Source organism: Hakea prostrata, chromosome 3, assembly GCF_041222555.1.
Source record: "Hakea prostrata isolate BN-2017 chromosome 3, UWA_Hpros_2, whole genome shotgun sequence".
In the NCBI taxonomy this organism is placed as follows: domain Eukaryota; kingdom Viridiplantae; phylum Streptophyta; class Magnoliopsida; order Proteales; family Proteaceae; genus Hakea; species Hakea prostrata.
Genome location: NC_142602.1, coordinates 50,508,495 through 50,528,789, shown reverse-complemented (window position 1 = coordinate 50,528,789; position 20,295 = coordinate 50,508,495). Strand labels below are relative to the sequence as shown.

At 38.3% G+C, this 20,295-nt stretch overlaps 1 protein-coding gene across 2 annotated transcripts in view; it reads right to left on the bottom strand.

Moving 5' to 3' along the window:
* LOC149022417 (Nucleic acid-binding, OB-fold-like protein) overlaps window positions 1–20,295 on the bottom strand; it is a 53,962-nt gene that overhangs the window by 2,179 nt on the left and 31,488 nt on the right. The window contains exons 6-11 of one of the 2 annotated variants that reach the window (XM_089150537.1): window positions 13,366–13,479; window positions 12,867–13,048; window positions 10,259–10,349; window positions 10,088–10,156; window positions 1,088–1,179; window positions 146–209 (exon numbers count right to left, since the gene is read on the bottom strand). In XM_089150537.1, coding sequence (XP_089006663.1) covers window positions 146–209; window positions 1,088–1,179; window positions 10,088–10,156; window positions 10,259–10,349; window positions 12,867–13,048; window positions 13,366–13,479 — 612 coding nt within the window. The remainder of the gene's footprint in view (window positions 1–145; window positions 210–1,087; window positions 1,180–10,087; window positions 10,157–10,258; window positions 10,350–12,866; window positions 13,049–13,365; window positions 13,480–20,295) is intronic. The other variant, XM_089150538.1, reaches the window with a different exon arrangement.

The following is a 20,295-nucleotide window of genomic DNA, read 5'->3' as shown; positions in this document are numbered from 1 at the left end:
ACCAAGGGCAGTGTCAATTGTTCAACCCTCGTCACTTGTTCACCCAAGAAACAAGTAGAGCTTACAACCCATTTTCTGTGACTTAGAAATGTGGAGTAACATAAAATTTAGTTTCAAAGATTCTCAACATGAAAGATTCATATACCGGTGTAATCTTGTCCAATTGTTTCTTTTTGGGATTTAGAACATCCTCTGGCTTTCCATCATGCCTGCACAAAAAATTCACGACTTCAGTGAACTAATTTCTTAATCTGTATTTAACAACTAACAGTGTTTGCTAGAACACAGTCATGCAGGGAAAATAATTCTATAATCAGTAGAAGACAACTTATAATGTTTGCTAGGACACAAGAATAACTCCAGTCAGCTTAAGCTGAACTCAATTGACAACCTATTTTGCTAGGGAAGTGGCTTTGCTGCTTTGGTATCTCAGATTGGGCCTAGGCCTGAGAAAGCAAAGCCAACTTGGGTACGAAGTTTGGGTCGCATTAGGGTTGAGCAATCAACTTTTTAATTTGGTTTGTGGTCAGCCCCAACTTGCTGAAGGGCACAACCCCCAAAGGACAAAAAAAAAATTGGATCAAATACGAATATAAAACATTACACTTGAATATCCCCCTATTGTAGCCAGAAAAATTGTACTATGTTAATAGGCACAGTAGAAAGTTCAGAGTATTTATTACAGCAGAGGGTTGGTACACCTGTATTTGTAAGTTAGTGTATACAGATTATGCACGATACAATAACTTTGAGCTACAATTGATATCCAGGAAAGGAGTAGTCAACAAACCAAACAGCAGCGTAATCCAATAAAATTACCATATAGAAACCTAAATAAGAATTTTGATGAAGTTTTTACCAGTCAAAGCAAAGGAGTGATAATTGATCCGGATAGGATTAGTTAGTGCTAGCTATATTTCAAAATAACAAATTCTATGCGATGAGAACAGGTTTTCCAACAAAAAATCGATTGACATACTTGTACTTTTCAGTATAGCTGCTGAAGATGACATATGTAGGTAACAGTTTTGTACTCCTTATCACCATAAAATGCATTTGTTCCATTATACATTCTTTGCATGCTTACCCTGAAAATGAAATGCGTTCACCATATTTAGCCCCTTCTGGAGGAAGCAAGGGCTCCACAACCGTATGATCCTGATTAGAAGCACACAGCACCTGAACAAGGGAGATATCAGTCACAAACGTATAAAACATTTGACACATCGTTTCTAGTGGTGAGAGAATAAGCGAATTAAATGGTGAAATTAAGCAACAGAAAGATGATATTGCAAGTTTGCAACTTTGCAGCAACTCAAAAGAATGGTTCAACGTACAAATATACAAAATCTAGGACAACACTTAAGTAAAACCAGGAAGTAGACAAAAAGACATACTGATGCAGCAAAGTCCAGTTGGGTCAATTTGTCCTCAGAAGACTTCATTTTAGCCCATGGTTGGGTCCTAAAGCAATAGGCTTCTTATTTTGGGGATTATTGATGTAGTGGGCCTAATATAAATTAGCCAAAAAAGTGGGGGTAATGTCAGTGCACGAGACTAGTAATTAACTGAGTGCTTGACTTAGATGAGAATATTTAGTAGCTAGATAAGATTCTCTTTTGATTTTATTTATTCTATTGTGTCTATCACGGTGATTGTGAGTTCTTTTATGAGTCAAATTAGGAACTCTGAATGTGGATATCTATGTAATTCATCCACCATCAATTGAAGATACTTTGAATAAAGAATGCAAGTTTCTAAGAGTTTCGTTGTCTTCCCTTATATCTCCTCTCTTTTCTTCTTCTCTGAAACATCTTCAGCCACTCAAACTGCCCTTCAAGAAAATCTTTTACAACAGCAATGGGATCATCCCAACCCATTTTAATTTGTCTAGTTCCCTTGACCACACCACTTTTCCTTCATCTGCAGAAACAATCCACAACCCCTAAATTCCATCTAGACAAAACTAGCATCATTTTGCTTCCATATTTGGATTAAATTGTCCTCCATAACTACGAGAACCTAATCTGAATTGAAGCCTCATCAACTCAGATGAAGACCAAGCTTTAACGGTTTCAAAGGATTAAGTTTTTATTTGTGTACTCTCTTGAAATACTATGTATCACTCCAGTCACCTCAAAGCCATTTAAAACGTATATTAGGTGACCTAACAAGATGATGCCAAACACTCTCTTATAGAATACATTGTTAGTCATTATTGAAACTTCACAGAGACGATACTCTATTGGCTTCAAGAAATGGTCAACATGCAGTGAATGACATGACTAGCTTAAGCAGACAATCCAAGTAACCAACCATAGGAAATGTCACAGTTTGCATACGAACAGCCAGCAGGCAATCAACTGGCCAAGGACTTAGTATGCATTTGGTAGCGGTTTTTTCTAAGAACAACTTTTTTTTCCCATTATCGTTTTCTAGCATTCTCATCAAGGAACAGTGGTCTGAGCACAGTTTTGGCTGTTTGGTAAAACATTTGTTCAGAATATTTGAGAATGACTGTGGAACAAATTAGCATTTGGTAACTTATGTTATTAAGAAAGATTTTTAAAATACAAAAATCTGAAAAAGATAATTGTTGTTGCCCCCTTGTACTGTAGCATTATTACTAATAGAACCTTGCTCTCTATGAAACTACTATTGCCTCCACACTTTTAATAGTATTAAGAGGCTGTTAACATTGGATGTGTAATGTCCATTTTTCCTTCATTAGAATGAAAAAGCCAAAAGACGAAATTACCCTCATATAGTAAAACCATATGAATTTTTTTACCTTTGTTTTCCAATCATTTTGGATTTCAAAGAGTTGGATCCTAATGAGATGGATAAATAGTAAAAAATATCTCCAGTTTATTTTGGAGTTTTTGAAAAGTACAAAAATGTCACGTTATCAATTAACTAGCAAAACTTAACAATAGGCGGCATTGGAAATTAAAAGTAAAGTCTAAGGTTATATTAGTAATTTCAATAATCACATAAGGTAGTAATTAAGCTATAGTTTGGGGTACGAGCATCAATAATTATCCCTTGTTTAAAGGGAAAGGAGTTGAATAATGTGCAAAGGAAATTTAAATCATGTGTAATACTGTAATCCCTTTCATTCATAACTGGAGTTGTTTTTTTAATTCTGAGAACGAAGAAACATGTCAAAGTTGTTTTACAAAAAGCCTTCTCAAGCATGAAAATTGGACCGGTTTGTTTCTTGAAAATGATAGACGACCCAATTTGTCAACCACATTTTGGTTGTTTTTCCGTGCTCTGAGAACGATTGATTGCCAAAAACTGTTCTTCGACCCATTACCAAACACGCTTTTAATCTGACCCAAAAAAAACTCCCTGTACCAAGGTCTAGATTTCTGATCATGCAACCAAAGGTAATATTACAGCCTCCCAAAAGATTCAAGCTTGTTGGACTCCACGACACCCTAATGATTAAAGCTAGTGAGGGTAACCACCTTGTTACCCTGAAACTAGAGCCTTTTCTGAATAGTATTAGGATGACATGGAGAAGTTTAGTGGCTATTTGGAATCACGAAACGTAAGAGGAAGATCCAACCTGAGATGCTCAATAATGTCTCAACTTGGGTAATTGTTATTCAGTATCTAGAGCTCCCTTCCACATCCTTAATGTTAGAACCATATCAACCCACCACAGGAGCAGACTCCACAAGCATGCTGTCCACCAGGAGAATCAACTGGAAAGTTACAGGTGCTAGTTTTTGTGCCACTCATCATGGCAATAATAGCCAGGGCTGTTAAGGAAACATTTTTCCTCCTGGATAAGCATTGTTCATTGATCGCACTTTTATGAGCCAAAACATTCATAGAACCCTAAAGAGCACCACGCCTGCGATAGCATACCATATCATTACAGTTGTCATTAGTGATGTACCGTATGATGCCACGCAAGCCCCACCGGCTAAAATACAGGTGAATAACAGGCCTGACACCACATGTATTGAAACATCATCTGTGCTCAAACCACATGTTGGACAGGAGTGGCAGCAAGTCTAGTGCAAAAGCGGTGGGGTAGGATAAAGGAGTGGAGGAGGAAGAACAGAGTATGGGATAGGGGTTGAGAGAGGGAGGAGGCACAAGGTGGGAGTGGGAGCAGGAGTGGGGATGGGTGAGGGCAGAAACCAGAGATGAGGGTAGAGGGCGCAGAAGGGGGCATAGGCAACACCTTCATTTCACAAGTAAAACTTCAGAGTTAAGTACAAAATCCAGCCTTCACTATATGCTTGCAGGAGGCTCAATCAGATATGAAGCCTGTTGGGTCTGGCTGGGTCCAAGTCAGGGCTAAAGTACCCTCGAGCTGTGGGTCTTCAAAAGACCTGGGCCTTTCTAAATGCATGGACTACCCCTACCTCCTCTAACCCACCACCTGTTGGAATTTCTAAATGCGCGGACTTCTAAATTGCCTTATCAAATACAATGTATCTACTACTGAGTCTACCATTAGTTGTTTGGAATCCAGTGCTGCTCCTTTCACCGGCTCACAACGTATGTGTTTGGATCTAAAAAATTAATTCAATAGCAATACAAACTCTATGACAGAAGCCACCCAATTATTTATCCTTAAGAAAACAAGAAATCTAGTGGCTTACTATTGACAAGGAAAAGCAAACCATCAACTCAGCTTCATGAATCATGCCTCTCTTTTTTTTAGGTCACATCAAGGGTTAAAATCATGGCCTCCTAATCATGAGGTGCTGGTGTTCATTGTTACCCATGTGGGATTATGCTTAATTATTTATTTCTCTATCGTAATAGAGATGTCCAACTCTGCCAATAGTTTAAATGAAAACATTGAATAATTCCACTACACTCATCATCATTAACAACAAGCCTTATTCCAACTAAATGGGGTCGGCTACATGGATTCTTGCCTTCCAATCAGCTCTGTTTGAGGTTATACTAGATACAAGGCTAAGCTATGCATATATCATTTTTCACCACTTCTCTTAAGGTTATGTTAGGTCTACCCCTTAACTGTTCTAATTCCTTCAATCCGGATTATATCACTTCTCCAAACAATGGCATTTACAGGCCTCTGTTGAGCGTGGTCATGCCACCTCAAACGACTTTCTTGTAGCTTATCACTTATTGGAGCTACTCCAGACCAACTCTAATCTGATCATTTCTTATCTTATCTTTTCTAGTATCTAAGCATCCTCATTTTTGCTACACTGAGTTTACCTACATGATTCTTTTTAACAACCCAATACTTCGCATCATAGTTGGTCGAACAACGGTCCTACAAAAATTTTTCTTTAAGCTTTAAAACAATACGCCAATCACGCAAGACCATGAATGCACCTCTCCACTTCATCCACCTTATTTTAATTTTTTTATAAATATCATTTTTTATGTCACATTTTTTATTTATGATTGAACCAATGTACCTAAAACAATCACTTAGAGGAATCTCCCTATCATCAAGTTTCACCACCTCATTGTCTGCCCGATCATGACCAAAGTTACAAACTAGATACTCTGTCTTCATTCTACTTCGTTTAAAGCCTTTTGATTTCAAAGCTCCTCTATGATTCTAACTTGGTATTAATCCCTACTTGAGTTTCATCTATCAACACAATATCATCAACAAAAAGCATACACTAAGGAACCTCGTTTTAAATGTCGTTGGTTAAGTCATCCATTATAGGTGCAAATAAATATGGGCTTAAAACTGATCCTCGATGTAACCCAACTGTATTCATTACTTTGTCCCCCACTATTCTTACACTTGTCACTAAACCATCATACATATCCTTAACTATATCCATATATTTACTGGCAACACTTATTTTCTCTAGTGCTTGCCAAATTAACAATCTAGGAACTCTAACATAAGTTTTTTTTAGGTCAATAAATACCATATAAAGGTCTTTCCTACACTCTATACATTTCTATAAGTCTCTAATTAGGTAAACAGCCTCCATTGTAGATCTTCTTGGCATAAACTCAAATTAGTTCTCTGTAGTTGTGGTTAAGTATCTCAAACAGGTTTCAATAACTCATTCCCATAATTTCATAGTATGGCTCATCAGTTTAATGACTCTATAGTTATTACAACTTTGAATATCATCTCCAACATTTTTTGTAAATGGGAACCACGAAGTTTTTCCCCATTCATCTGGCATTTTTCCTATGCTTGTAATCTTATCAAACAACTTAGTCAACCAAGCTAGCCAGTAGGTTCCTAAGCTCTTCCATACTTCTATTGGGATTTCATCAAGACCTTGTCTCTTGCCTATATTCATCCACCTTAGGGCTTCTTTACTTCAGAGCACACCAAAATTTTTCGCATATATGTTCGAAGATTGGTGTTTTGGTGAATGGTGTAATCATCCGAACCACAAATGCCTGAAGTATTCTCCTTTAGTAGACTAGACAAATAGATTTCTCATATCTTCTTAATGGCCTCATCACATACTAATATTTTACCATCTTCACTTTTAATACATCTAACATGGTCAAGATCTCTACTCTTCCTATCCCTTATTTTAGCTATCTTATAAATAGACTTTTTTCCCTTCCTTAATGCCCAACTTATTATATAACTCTTCATACTTCTTCTCCCTTACTTTTCCCACAGCTTTCTTAGCTTCATTTCTAGCCTACCTATACTTTTGAAGATCCTCAACATCCTTAGTCCTTTGTCATGTTTTAAAACTAGCTTTCTTATTCCTGATGGCTGCATTAACCTTACTATCCCACCACCATCTCTCTCTATAAGAATGGAACTTCCTTTTGATTCACCTATGACATCTTTAGCCACCTTCCTAATACCGTAATCATCTCATTCCATTTCGCATTAGTGCCCCCCCCCCCCCCCACTCAAAAAAAATCTCACTTTCCTTATTTGACTAGTTTCATCCAATCCTACTTAAGGTGCATATGAACTAATTTACAATCTCTTTCTCCATTACAAGCTTGATAGCAATAATCCTATCACCTACTCTTTTTAACATCCACCACATCATTCTTAAAATCTTTATACACTATTAAACCTAATCTATTTTTGTTAGTTTTATCCTCCGTATACCAAAGTTTAAAGTCATCCAACTCTTCAGTTTTCTTACCCTTCCATCTAGTCTGTTGAATGCAAACTATACTAATCCTTCTTTTCCTCATAACATCTATCAATTTTGAGCTATTACCTATTAAAGATCTTATGTTCTAAGATGCCAATCTATTCCTACATTTCTGGACTAGCTTCTTTACTTGCAGTCGTCCATGGCGCGGGACCCTTGCCTATTTATCACTGCCTCCGGGTGCCAATGCGACACCTCGCTTATGGGGACACCTTAGCTAACCCTTGCCCACTCATCACTACACTCAGACCATAGTGTAGCGCGTCACTTCTTTTGTCGAGGAACGCCCTAGTATAGCGACACATTCCACTTTATACACTCATATAGTTATTATATCTATTTAAAAAAAAAATGTACAACAAAAAGTAGTGACCACATTATAGCCTACATCACCAAAACCTAGAACTGGCAAATATCCAAAAAGCCAAGCTCTAAAAGAAGGCTGCCCACAATATGAAAAAAAAAAAAAATCTATGCTCAAGATAGACCAATCTGTTGAACTTCAGCAGAGTGCACATTTGGACTAGGGCTGATGTAGCCTCAGTCAAATGAGGGCCAATCTTCCAAGATCTCCAAGGCAGGACTACTTCCAGGCAAGGTTAAAGTATCGGTATCGAGTATCGTATCGGTCAGGTGATTTTAAGAGCCGTATCGTCCTGTATCGATAATTGTATCGTTCTGGTTAATGTATTTTAGTGTAAATCAATAGAGAGATGTATCGAGATGTATCGCATCGGTTGGGTCAAATAGGGATACGTATTGGCTAGTATCATATGGTATCGTGAGATACTTTAAACCTTGCTTCCACGCCCAAACTAATGAATTCGGCTATGACCCATGTGGCCACTAAGAAGGACCCTATGAATATGACACAAGAAGTGCTAAATTACTCTGATGGGAATAGTTGGTACTATTAGGTTAAACGGAGTAGTTTTAGATAGCTTTATAGGGTTTAGGATAATGGGGCACATGGGATGAATGTGGATAAGTTTCTTGAGATAACTTATGTGGTCTTAATGATGGGAACAAGATGAAACTTTAATTGAATATAAAGCTGATTGTCTCATAGTTCTTAAGGCGTCGCCTAGGCGTCCAGGCACCCTTCCAATGTGTAAGGTGACAATCGCCTTATGGTATGCCCATTGTCAACAAGGCAGTTGCCTCAGCCCCTAAAGCATCACCTCAAGCACTTCGGTCCAAGGCGTCTACCTTTTTGTTTTTTTGTATTTAATTAACATACTAATAGCATTTCAAGGGCTCTGATTGAGTTGTTCGTTAGATTATCATCCAAACAATATTATTGGTGGTGTATTACACTGATTGTATGATACTGCTACATGGGATAAGATAGTAAATTAAGAAAAGAAAACATAGAACAAACCTAAAAACCCAATTTGCAAATCAGTTCACAAAAGGGATCTACAAAACATAAAGAATCAATGGCATGACAACTCGCTGGCGATTATTTCTTGATTCTCTTTTCCAGCAAAGTTATCTCTCTCTCTCTCTCTCCGGTGACTCTTTTTTGTTTTTTTTTCAAACTATGTTACGGTTTGACAAAATCGGACACCTTCTTCTTCAGCCACAGCAACAATTGCAGGTTGCAACTGAAACTCTCCAGCAATTCTTTCTCGACTCTCTTCTTTGGCGAAGGTATGTCTCTCCTGCAGCAGATTAGCCCTTGTAGCATCCACCAGAGCTTGACTAGCAGTCTAACACCGATAGATTTGGAGGGAAAAGATGATCCCTAAATCAATAATTGATAGACCTAGGGTTTGGTTAGGTGCATTTTTTCTATCTTTTGTGTAGAAGATTGGCTGTGTTGGGTTGCACTTGGATCGAAGGTGTGAGATATGATGGGAGATGGATGCTGGAAATTGAAGGGATTGTGATTGCTGGTTGGTGAGATGGATGAGTTCTTGATATGAGGTGAAAGAAGTGCTCGAACCAGGCATAGAGATTTCCAAACCAAAATTAAAGGGAATGAGAAAGGGGACGGGGTAGGCTACCAGATACCCAGATGAAAACCTGGTAGATGCTGGATTTAGATGGAGGTGATGATGTTGAAGGATGTCCTTACAGCCATAGTGATCTAGGTTTGATTTCACCATAGAACCCTGGAAGTTTCTTCAATCTTCGATCTTGACCAACCAAATTGAACACAAACAGCGTAACTGCAGCAAAACACAAGGGGATACTTGAATGAAGAAGCTTTTTTAATCATATAATCAATTGGTGTCATCCCCTTTGAGCAAACGAACTTATTTGTACATGATACGGTGGGGGTCCAAATCCCCAGCTGGACTCTAACTGAAAAATAAAACGACTTATCTAGGAACTAGAAATACTACCACAATTAAGGTCTTTGTAGTCAAATCTCCTCATGACGTGGGCCACTTTATGACTAAAAACTGAATTAAAAGAGTTACCGATATGCCCTCAAAGTGGGCATCATTAAAATTCTGCCACTAACAAACAAAGCTAGAGCTATTATTTTCAAAGAGACAAGGTGAGGTGAGTCGGAAGAGGACAATGAAGACCAAGGCGACACCAAATAAGGCAACAAGGCGGCACTAGGTTGCTTTGATCCAAAAAAGGGCCAGGACACTTAGGTGACGCCTTGACAACTATGACTGGAAACTATAATTAAAAAGTTAATTATGCTGCTGGACAGAAACCCTAGGGGCTTATCTTGGCCTTCCACTTGGTCTCGGAGGGCTTGGATCCTTCATCAAGGACCATAGAACATATTGCTCGTCAAACTTCATAGTTTGATTGAACATTTAAGAGGGATTAAATCAAGGGCAAAGAAGGTGGTGATTTTTCCCAGTTCTGTTGTTCGCATGTTAAAATTCATCATTAATCAACTACAACTTCAAACAACACAATCATAAGAAAACTAGACGAGTCCAAAAGAAATATCAGTACACTATGAAATAGGCATAATTGGATAGAAATGCCAAGAGACATACCAGTCCAGCAGACATTACATCTCGCAACTTTCCAGGCTTAACATTTGAAATCAGTACCACACGACGATTCTGCATGACAAATCAAGTATCTTCAGGAACAAGTCATAGATAAGCTCCATAAGAAATGACGTAATGCAAGTTCATGGCCAACAAGTCAAACATCATTCTTACCACTAATGAATCAGGGCTGCAGTACTTTGCAAGTCCACTGACCACCTGCCGCATGTTACCGTCTCCCAAGTCTATCTCCTCAACTAGTAAACTAAGTGACAGTACCAAAATAAGTTAAGAGATCCAAGTTGTAACGTGTAAGCTGACCAACCAAACAAAAGTGATATCCTTGTTTATGTAAAGATATAGTAACCGAATAGGTTAGCTAGTTGAATAAACAAAAGTCAGAAAACCAGAACCAAAATTAACCAAAGATGAGAAACCTAAGGCACAAATCGTGAGAGGGATTTCTCATAAACCACAAAAACCAATGGCATAAGGTCCTAATCCTAGCTCCAGAACTCGATCTTGAGGCTCACTACAAAAACGCGGACTGATTGAAGATCTCAGTGAAACATCTGCGAGTTGAAGAACTTTTTTTTCTTCTTCAAAGCTCGACTGTTAGTGAATTTCAAACATAGTGGTGGATTCAGATTTATGGAAAAGGTAGTGTAAATGTGATTTCCACTTTTTAATCCCAATTTGGGAACAGCCACATTGCCTATTGTAAACATCAGCACCACATATACTCGTATATAACGCTCTTAGTTCAACTTCAAATAAGTCTAATGAATTACACAAGTTCATAGTGAAATGAAAGAAAAAAAATCTGGCAGAAGATCCAGGCAGAATACGTGAAATGAAGTGGCAGCAAGCAGTTCCTGGTGAAACCTTCCTGTCTTGGTGAGAACGATTCAAGAGATCTCAACTCACGCGAGTTGGGGCTCTTTTAAAAGCTGGGTAGGGTAGAGATAGCTTTATCCCCACAGGACATCCTAATGCCTAGATGCCATAAGAACTATGCTTGTCAGCCAGTAAGTTTCTAGGGAGTTTTGTACCGCAATATCACAGACTCATGCCTGACCACAACCCAAAAACAGCTTTAAGGAAAATGAAATAAAGGATAACAAAGACAGGAATCTTTTCAAAGCTCATATATCACAAGACAAATGCAGTAATCACCTTTGGATTATCGAATTCATGCACCAAAACTCCATGTCTCCAGTAAGGTAATTATTCTAACCCACATTATAAAATGCATTTCAAATAGGAAAACTAAGTAGAAAGCACAGTACTAAATTTTGCAAAATATCGGTTGTCTCAAGCCTACAGAAACAAAATTGAGTTAGTGGATTAATTTCCATTGAAATTTCAGTATTCCGGTGAAATTCCGGCAAAATTTGAAGAATTTCAAGGGGTTGTAATTGTAAGTTGTAGTTTATAGTTTGTAATTGAGATTTGATTAATTCACAATATTTGTTCTTAATTAAAGTTTCAATATTTTATTGTATATCCATGTTTAGATTTGTGAAAATACATGACCTAGTTTTGTGCGCATACAGCTGTGCAAATGTGCACGTTAAGAACCCATGAATCGACTCTAAGAACTACTAGTATTTAATTACTGTAATGGATAAACAAGAACAATAACAGGTTTTAATGGTGCTAGTCACCCCCAAAGCACCTTGCTGCCCTCAGCCAATAGGCTGCCCAAACATTAACACGAAATATTTCCCCCTCTCCAAATCCCTCTCTTCCCCTTAATATAACCTAGACACATCCTAGCAAATCTCAATCCAGACAACTACTTTCCATGTCCATGAGAAGAAGATGTCTTTCCAAGTATGAAATTGATCCCCTATCTTCCGCTTCATATTTCACCTATATTATGTGCGCCTTTTATTGGAATACTATTCCCTAACAGTGCAAATCAAGAAGACTCAGTTTGTGTTAGGTTTTAGTAAAAAAATAACGTTGTCATTGTGTTTATTAACCTAACATTAAGCTGTACAACAAATACCAGGTGAAAACTCCATCACACTGAAAACAATAATCTGAAACATGGTACACTATTGTACCATGTTTCCTGAAATTTTGACCATTTCGGTAACTCAAGTCAAAACAAAATCTCAAACCTTTATAGAAAGTAGTCTAATTTAAATAACATGGCTTCTTTATTGATATTTCTTGAATGCTGCTGATAAAAAATACAATGCAACAACTACTCAGCCCTCTCCAAACTAAATGGGGTTCAGTACATGGATCTTTGCCTTCCAATCAGCTATACTTGCTGATATTATTTACTCATTAGGAATAAAGTAAATGGCTCATAAGTTTTAAAAAACCAGATCATAGCTTCTTTACAGTTTAGCCTGGACATAGAAACCACCTAGAGACCAAAATCAGAAAGAATCAAGTTTTTTAAAGGAGTGAGGGGGAGTTCTTTTTATGTCCACCAGTTCTCCAATTTTTCCTACTCTTTACTTTTAATTTTGCTCAACTTTTAAACACTTTTAGTTCTCATTTTAAAAACCACGGTTTTATTGCTCAGAACCGGATTGAACTGGAATGTATCCCTTTTCAGTTCAATGCCAAGGTCTAGTATGAGAAATTTATGGTTCAAGCCACCTGGATTGTGGAATTCATGCTCTGTTGGAAATCCAACATAACTCAGGATTGTAGGTTGAAAATCTTCTTTCAACCCACCTCCCCCACCCCAAAATAAATAAATAAATAAATGGTTGGAAAATACAGTAGAAACAGGAAAAAGAAGCAACTGAGCAAGCACCTGTCAGCGGATGGATGCTTCCATGCCTTAACAATTAGGCCAACCTGAATATTTAGTAAACTAACAGGAACTTCTATATCATTCTCAACTGCTTCTTTCTTTTCCTTCTGAACTGATACACTTTCTGCTACCTTCTTTTTCTCCGTACTTTTAACATTTTCAGCAGCTTTTTTCTGTAAGTCCTCCAGGAACATAGCAACAAGATCCATGAGAATTAGGTGAATACAAAAACTTCTAAGTAGAAATAACACATCAGCCTACAATAACTACTCTATAAAACATGTTAAGAACAATGCCAACTAACATTCAGAAACTACTTAAGGAAGGGAAAACTTGCAAAGACAGATAATTTTACAATTTTACATTATTTTGGGCTGCACTGATCATTAATAAGAAATTATCACCCAAACAGTTTTTTTTTTCTGACAATGCATAAGATAAAAGGTGTTATAACCCTTTTCGGAATAAATAAATAAACACAAATCAACAAATAGATTACCTCAGAAGCATTTTTTTCTGACTTCAAGACTGCTTCAGTCTTTGCAACATTCTTTGAGTTTTGTTCAATATTCTTGGTAGTTGTTGCCTCCACCTTTTCTATACTTTTTGGGCACTGAAAAGCAATGAAGAGAAAGCAATTAAAACTTATCATTCAGAATTTCTATAAATCTATAAAAGTATATAAAAGGGGAACTACATCTAAATTATCTGATGCAGTTAGAATAAGAGATTGTCAGGGGCTTCCTTTTAATATGGAGTTATTTGTCATTTGCTAATTATGCTTATTGATCTATTTTCTTGCCAGTTATCACTGTTGGGTTCAGAGAAGCAGTCAAGTTAGGTTCGAACCCTACCTCCAAAACATTGAATGATCAGGAATAGTTCTAATTTCTTTAAGCTTGAAAGTTACCATCAATTCAAGTGATTGTAGTTTTTTGAATAGAACGTTGATATGGTTGCTGGTTGCAATTACTGGAGACCATTGTGCAGCTTACTCTAATGTCTCTCTCTGAGTGACCAATAATCAGGGAGAGTGAACCCAGGATCGCATCATTTGTTATCATAGCCAAATTCCATAAACTATGATAAAAACTCTCACATCACCAACCATAAAATTTACATGCTATATGAGGAATTACAGGAGATCCAGCAGGTATTGGAACGAAACTTAATAAGTTCAAGGCAGAGGCTCAGTACGACGAAAGCAACAAGACATTTGCTGGGAGTCTTGGCTTAAGAAGAGATTTAACAAATGATGCGATGTAAGCAAATCTACACCCAATCCTCAGTCTGGCTAAGGATTACAGATACACCCCCACAAGACAGAAACCTAAGGCAGTTAATCCCTAAAATGTCACTAAACAATTTTTAGACAGATTATTGCAGCAAGGTCAATGTTATAGAGTTCAATGCTTAGTTGCAAGATGACGCTTGCCTTCCAGGCACATTTCTCTCACCTTGTTTGCTGGTGTTGCCTAGGCAGTGTCATGTAGACTCAGTTGATAGAGGGCCATCTGCCAGATAGCCATGTTCTTATCAGAACAATCCTGACAGGTCAAAAGAAAAGGGTCTTTATAGTTTCAGTTATGTTATCTCTATGGGGGGGGGAAGAGATCTCTAAGAGGGTCCCAGGGACGTCTGTAGGCTATGCGATTTGGATGGTGTGATAATTAAGAGCTAGAAAAGCTGTGTGTCAAGTTAGGTATCAAACAGATCTACGTAGAAAAAGCTCTCAGTTGTCACGTGGATGTTTCAAAGAGATGCAGGCTGGGAGTTCAGATCAGGAGAATAGGAGATCATATGGTTGGATTGGCCTGTGATATGGGGAAAACCTAGATGATGGCGTAAGGAATGACCCCTAAAGTTTTGTCATGATCTAATGGGTAGATTGAGCTGGATCTAGAGTTTTGGTTTAGGGGGTCTAGGGAATCCAAAAATTCAAGAAACTGTTATAACTCAGAATTTGAAGATGGGAATGGACTGCTACTGGGATCAAGTGTTAGAGATTCTATACATTAGCTAGGGCTGAAAGAATAGTCAATTTCGATGCCTTGTTTTGTCAGTTAAGGAGGCTGCAACTCTAGATCAAACTGGGTCCTTTTGGCCAGGGTGTGAGGTGATGGGTGGGAGAGTAACCTGTTTTCAAATACTTTGAAAAAAATAAAGATGGAAATGGTAGAACTTAGAACAAAGGTTCCAGTCTGTGGGAAGGGGGGATCGTGACTTCCTGTATTGGTCCAAAACCTGCTTCATAAATCATTGAGCACTATTCTGCAGCTTCTGTGGATAGTGATAAGGTCCCAGACCTTGATGATGGTTCCTGCCTATGTCCCAAACCTCCTTGCAAACAAGGGATGAACACTGTTTCTTGGGGAAAAGATCCCTGACCTGCAACTCCAATTCAATTTCACAAAATCTGATTAACTAAACTATTGAATATTGATTACTTTATTCTACCCATGATTGGGGGGAAGGGGTATAAATAGAAGTCTTACAACCTAAAACTGAATAAGTGCAAAGTGAATCCTGATAACACATGAGCTTGAAAACTAAAGATAGTAGAACTCAGGTTCCCCCTTAACAGTGGAGGTCCCTAAATAGCCTAGGAATTAAATAGAACATAGTGCAATGACCATCTTGTCCTTAGAACTTAAATGGACCAGGATTACATTAGACCATTTGAACAGTGGCTGAACCAAATCCGGCCAAATTTGAACTCTGGAAAAACTAGGTATAGACTGACTTCTTCTACAATTAATAATGCTGCTGGACAGCAGCCTTTGGGCCCTATCTGCAATTCCTCTCTGTAGGTCTTTAAACCTGTATCACAGTGCAAACAGAATCCTGATATAACATGAGCTCAAAAACCTAATAATAGTAGAATTCTGGTTCCCCCTTAATAGTGGAGGCCTCTAATTAGCCTAGGAATTAAATAAAACATAGTGAAATGACCATCTTGTCCTTGAAACTTAAATGGATCAGGGTTACATTAATGGACCACTTGAACAGTGGCTGAACCAAACCCAGCCAACGTTTAAAGACTCCAAAGTATAGACTGACTTCTTCTACTACTGCAGCTGCTGCTGGGCATCAGCCTTTAAAGCCCTTCTTGCAATTCCTCTCTGTAGGTCTTTGGACCTGCATCAAGTGCCTTGTAGTTTTCTTACCCTCCTCCACCCACCCCCTCAGACAGAAAATCGCCTTCTAGATGACATTCTGATGTTACTGGATTCATGACCAAATTAGGGCCTAGGGTAGCTTCTCCAAACCCTACGGCCCTCAAGTACAAGCAGGGGTATTTTGATAATTGTGCACTTTTTTGTTGAGTCCAAATTAGGGTTTAGTCAGGTCCATTATGTTTGAAGGACCCTAGATCTACGTTTGTTTTTGAATTTGAGTCCATATTTGTAAAATTTTAAAGTCTCTCTCTTAGGTTAGGATTCCTAAGTTATGAAGAAGCCCTCTAGTTTTATCCTACTCCTTGCAAGGAACCAATATCTACTCCTAGAATTCAATTTAGACTCTTCTAGAGTGAGATATGAAGGTTCCTTATGTGAGTAAGAGTCCTAAGTCAAGTAGGATTTTCAATTTTAGTTGTTTTCTAAATTAGAGTCTGATGTGAACACAAGGACCCCCCCTGGCGGAAACCTCAAGTGGGGCCCCAAGATGGCTCCAAGAAGCCACCCCAAGCTGGTGGAGCCCCTATTTGGGGGTATTTTGGGCATTTTGCTCCCTTTTGAGTTGAGTTTGGATTGGTTTAGGGAATTTTATTTTGATTCAAAGTTGTTTAGTTGAGTCCTAGACTATCTTAAATTAGCATGTGCTTATTTAAGCTAACTTAAAGTTTAACTCTAGCATGTGTTTTTAATTAGTAGAGTTCAATTCAAAGAGTACATGTTATGAGGTGGGCTCCTAATCTATAAAAGAACCCCACCTAGAGTCCAAGTCTTTTACTTAATTAGATTCCAATTCAAGGGTTTTAGTCAAGAGGTGGGATCCTTATACATTAGGGAATCCCATCCCAAGTAACAGTATTTTTGAAAGCTATAAATAGCTTGTCAGTTCATTGTAATTCTTAGTCTGGATTATTGAATGAAAAGTTATTAGGACCGGGGTTCCTATTTTTAAGGGGACTCAGGCAGATTTTAAGAAAAGTTTCTTTAATATTCAGCATCTTCATTCAAGTTTCTTCAAGATCAAGCAATTCTCTGCAGTCTTCAACCAATTCCAGCAAATAGTCATCTTACACAGCAGCTAACCCAATCACAGCAACCTTTCAACCATGTAAGTACAAACCCCCTATCCTCCCCCACCTCCCCAAGGTCCTTGTACCCATCCCAGCCCTCCCCTGTTTCTGAGCAACACTCCCCACCCCCTTATTAGGGACAAGAATTGATATATCATGTATATAGTCATATAATATTTTTCCCTCATGGTATGGCAACTCTTTATGATATTGTAACTCTGTTGTTATATAAATATAAGCCTGGTCTCATTCAGAGGTCAGACAATTCACTTCATTTCAATACAGTATCACGAGCCTAGCTGGTTCTCTGTGGTTCTGGTTCTCTAACCACTTGGGCCTAACCGTTTTCTTAGCACTTTTTTCTCTCTTTCTTGATCTTTACCCTAATTTCCTGATTCTTCTCTTGTTTGTCTTCTTGGTTCTTCCTCCTTGGACGGCAATGGCGTCTTCTCTTCCTCCAGCTTCTGCTGTACCGAAGGTACCATCTGCATCGGCTTCGTTTTCGATGACTTCTGCTCCATCTTCGTCAGCATCTCTACCTTCTGCTTTATCTGCGTTCTCCAATTTTCACCATTTTTTGAACATTAAGCTCTCTGGTGATAACTCCCTCATCTGGAGGTCTCAGTTTCTTCCTATGTTAGATAGCTCCGGTTTTATGAATCTTGTTGATGGATCTACCCCTTCTCCATCTCCTGTTCTTGATCCAACTTCCTCCACCCCTGTTGCTAATCCTGAGTATCTTTCCTGGTATACTCACGATCAAATCCTTCAGAGCTGGTTATTGTCATCGTTAACCGATTCGATCCACTCACAAGTTGTTGGTCTTCGAACATCTGCAAAAGTCTGGCAAGCTTTAGCTTCAATTTATGCTTTGTCTTCTCAAGCCAGCATGATGCAATTGAGAATGCAACTTCACACCATTCACAAAGGAGCTAATACTATGACTGTGTATCTTCTTAAGATCAAGAAGATTGTTGATGATCTTGCTCTTGCCTCTCAAGCTCTCTCTGACTTAGATCTTGCTTTGTTCATTCTTGGGGGTTTAGGTTCAAAGTATCAAGCGTTTGTAACCTCTGTTACTACCAAGGATTCACCAATAAAGCTTGCTGATCTTCATGGTTTCTTATAATGTGAGGAAATGTGAATTGCTTCTACTCTACATGATATCACCAATATCTCTGCAAATCTTGCTTCTACGTCTCTCAACTCTTCTTCTGGTCATTCTTCAAGAGGTGTCTATGGCAGAGGTTCCTTTTCTCTCGTTTTCATGGTCGCTCTTCGAGTAGAGGTCATTTTCAGAGTGGAAGAAATGCTGGTCACTCTGTTCATTCTCTGATTTGTCAATTGTGTGATCGGCCAGGGCATCATGCAAAGAATTGCTATCAGAGAACTAAAATTCCTTCTTATGGCTAGTCCTCTATTTCTACTAATGTTGCATCAAAATTTCAAACTCCAGGAACATTTCCTCAACCAAATTACTCTTGGACTCCTGGTACAACAATTGATCATCTCGTTCAGCTTTCTTCTTCAAGTATAACTTCATTTGTAGTTATGAATTGGATTCCAAATTCAGGAGCACCACACCACATTACCACTAATCTCACTGTTGTTAGTTCTCCTTCAGAATTTTTGGGAGCTGATACTGTCCAAATTGGTGATGGATCTGGTTATGTCTATCAAACACATTGGTGATTCTTCTATATCTCTTGGTGATTCATCTTACAAGCTTACTGGTGTTCTTCGTGTTCCCACGATATCTCAACATTTATTATCTTGTGCATAAATTTGCTACTAATAACCATGTCTTCTTTGAATTTCATGCCAACTGCTTTCATATTAAGGATCCATTCTCGGGGTGTGTCCTCCACACAGGACCTATTGAAAACGGTGTCTATAACCTTCCTGTGATGATGCAATCAAATAATTTTGTGATGGCTTTCTCTGCAACTAAAGCTTCACCAGATACTAGGCATTTTAGCCTTGGTCATGCAGTTTTCCTACTATGAATAAGATTATTCAGAAATTCCAATTGCCTTTTGTGGGTGTTAAACAAACTTCTATATGTTCTTCTTGTTAGTTGGGCAAATCTCATAAACTCCCACTTCAATCTTGTGATCATCTTACTACTGCACCCCTTCAGTTAGTCTATTCTGATTTATGGGGGCCTTCACATGTTACTTCTAATGAGGGGCATCGGTTTTATGTCTCTTTTGTGGATGATTATACTCGATTCACATGGATATATACCATTGCTCATAAGTCTGATGCATTGCATGTTTTTCAAATTTTTTAAGACTTTGGTAGAGAATTAGTTTTCTTCTACTATCAAAAATTTGCAGTCAGATTGGGGGGGGGGTGAATTCCAGGGTTTTTCCTCCTTTCTTCAAAAATGTGGTATTCAACATCGATTGTCTTGTCCATATGCTTCTGAACAAAATGGCAAGGAAGAACGTGCATCGACACAATGTTGATATGGGTCTTTCTCTTTTGGCTCACTCTGGTTTACCTTTTCGTTTTTGGGGCAATGCTTTCATCACTGTTGTTTTCATCATTAATAGACTTCCTACTTCTGTTTTGGGGTTTGACTCTCCCTTTTATAGAGTTTTTCAGTGCTTACCAGATTATAATTTCCTTCAAGTCTTTGGTTGCACTTGCTATCCAATGCTTTGCCCTTTTAATAGGCATAAAATGGAGTTTAGGTCTACTCCTTGTGTCTTTGTTGGATATAGCCCCAATCATCATGGCTATCGTTGCTTGAATCTCTCTACTGGAAGAATTTTTATTTCTAGACATGTTGTATTTGATGAGTCTAGTTTTCCATTTCGATCTCCTGATCCTCCATCTTCTGTCTCCCCTTCTCCCTCTTCTAATTCCCCATTGGTTCTACCTTGCTTTCCCCAACTTGACACTAAGTCTGTTGTACAATCATTCTACTGGTGTTGATGCTCCTACCACTATACCTTTCTCATGATGCTACTGATGTTTCTGATGGGCTATGTTCAAAGGGTTTTTCTACAGGACTTTTTGAAGCTTCTCCAAGTGGTCCTCCTAATGTCACTCATTGTACTAATGATGTCTCAAAAATACATGGGCAGCATGATTTATCTACTAATGGTTCACTACCTATTTCAGATTCAGCTTCTCCACATGGGCCCAGATGTGCACAAGCTGCTGGACCTTTTC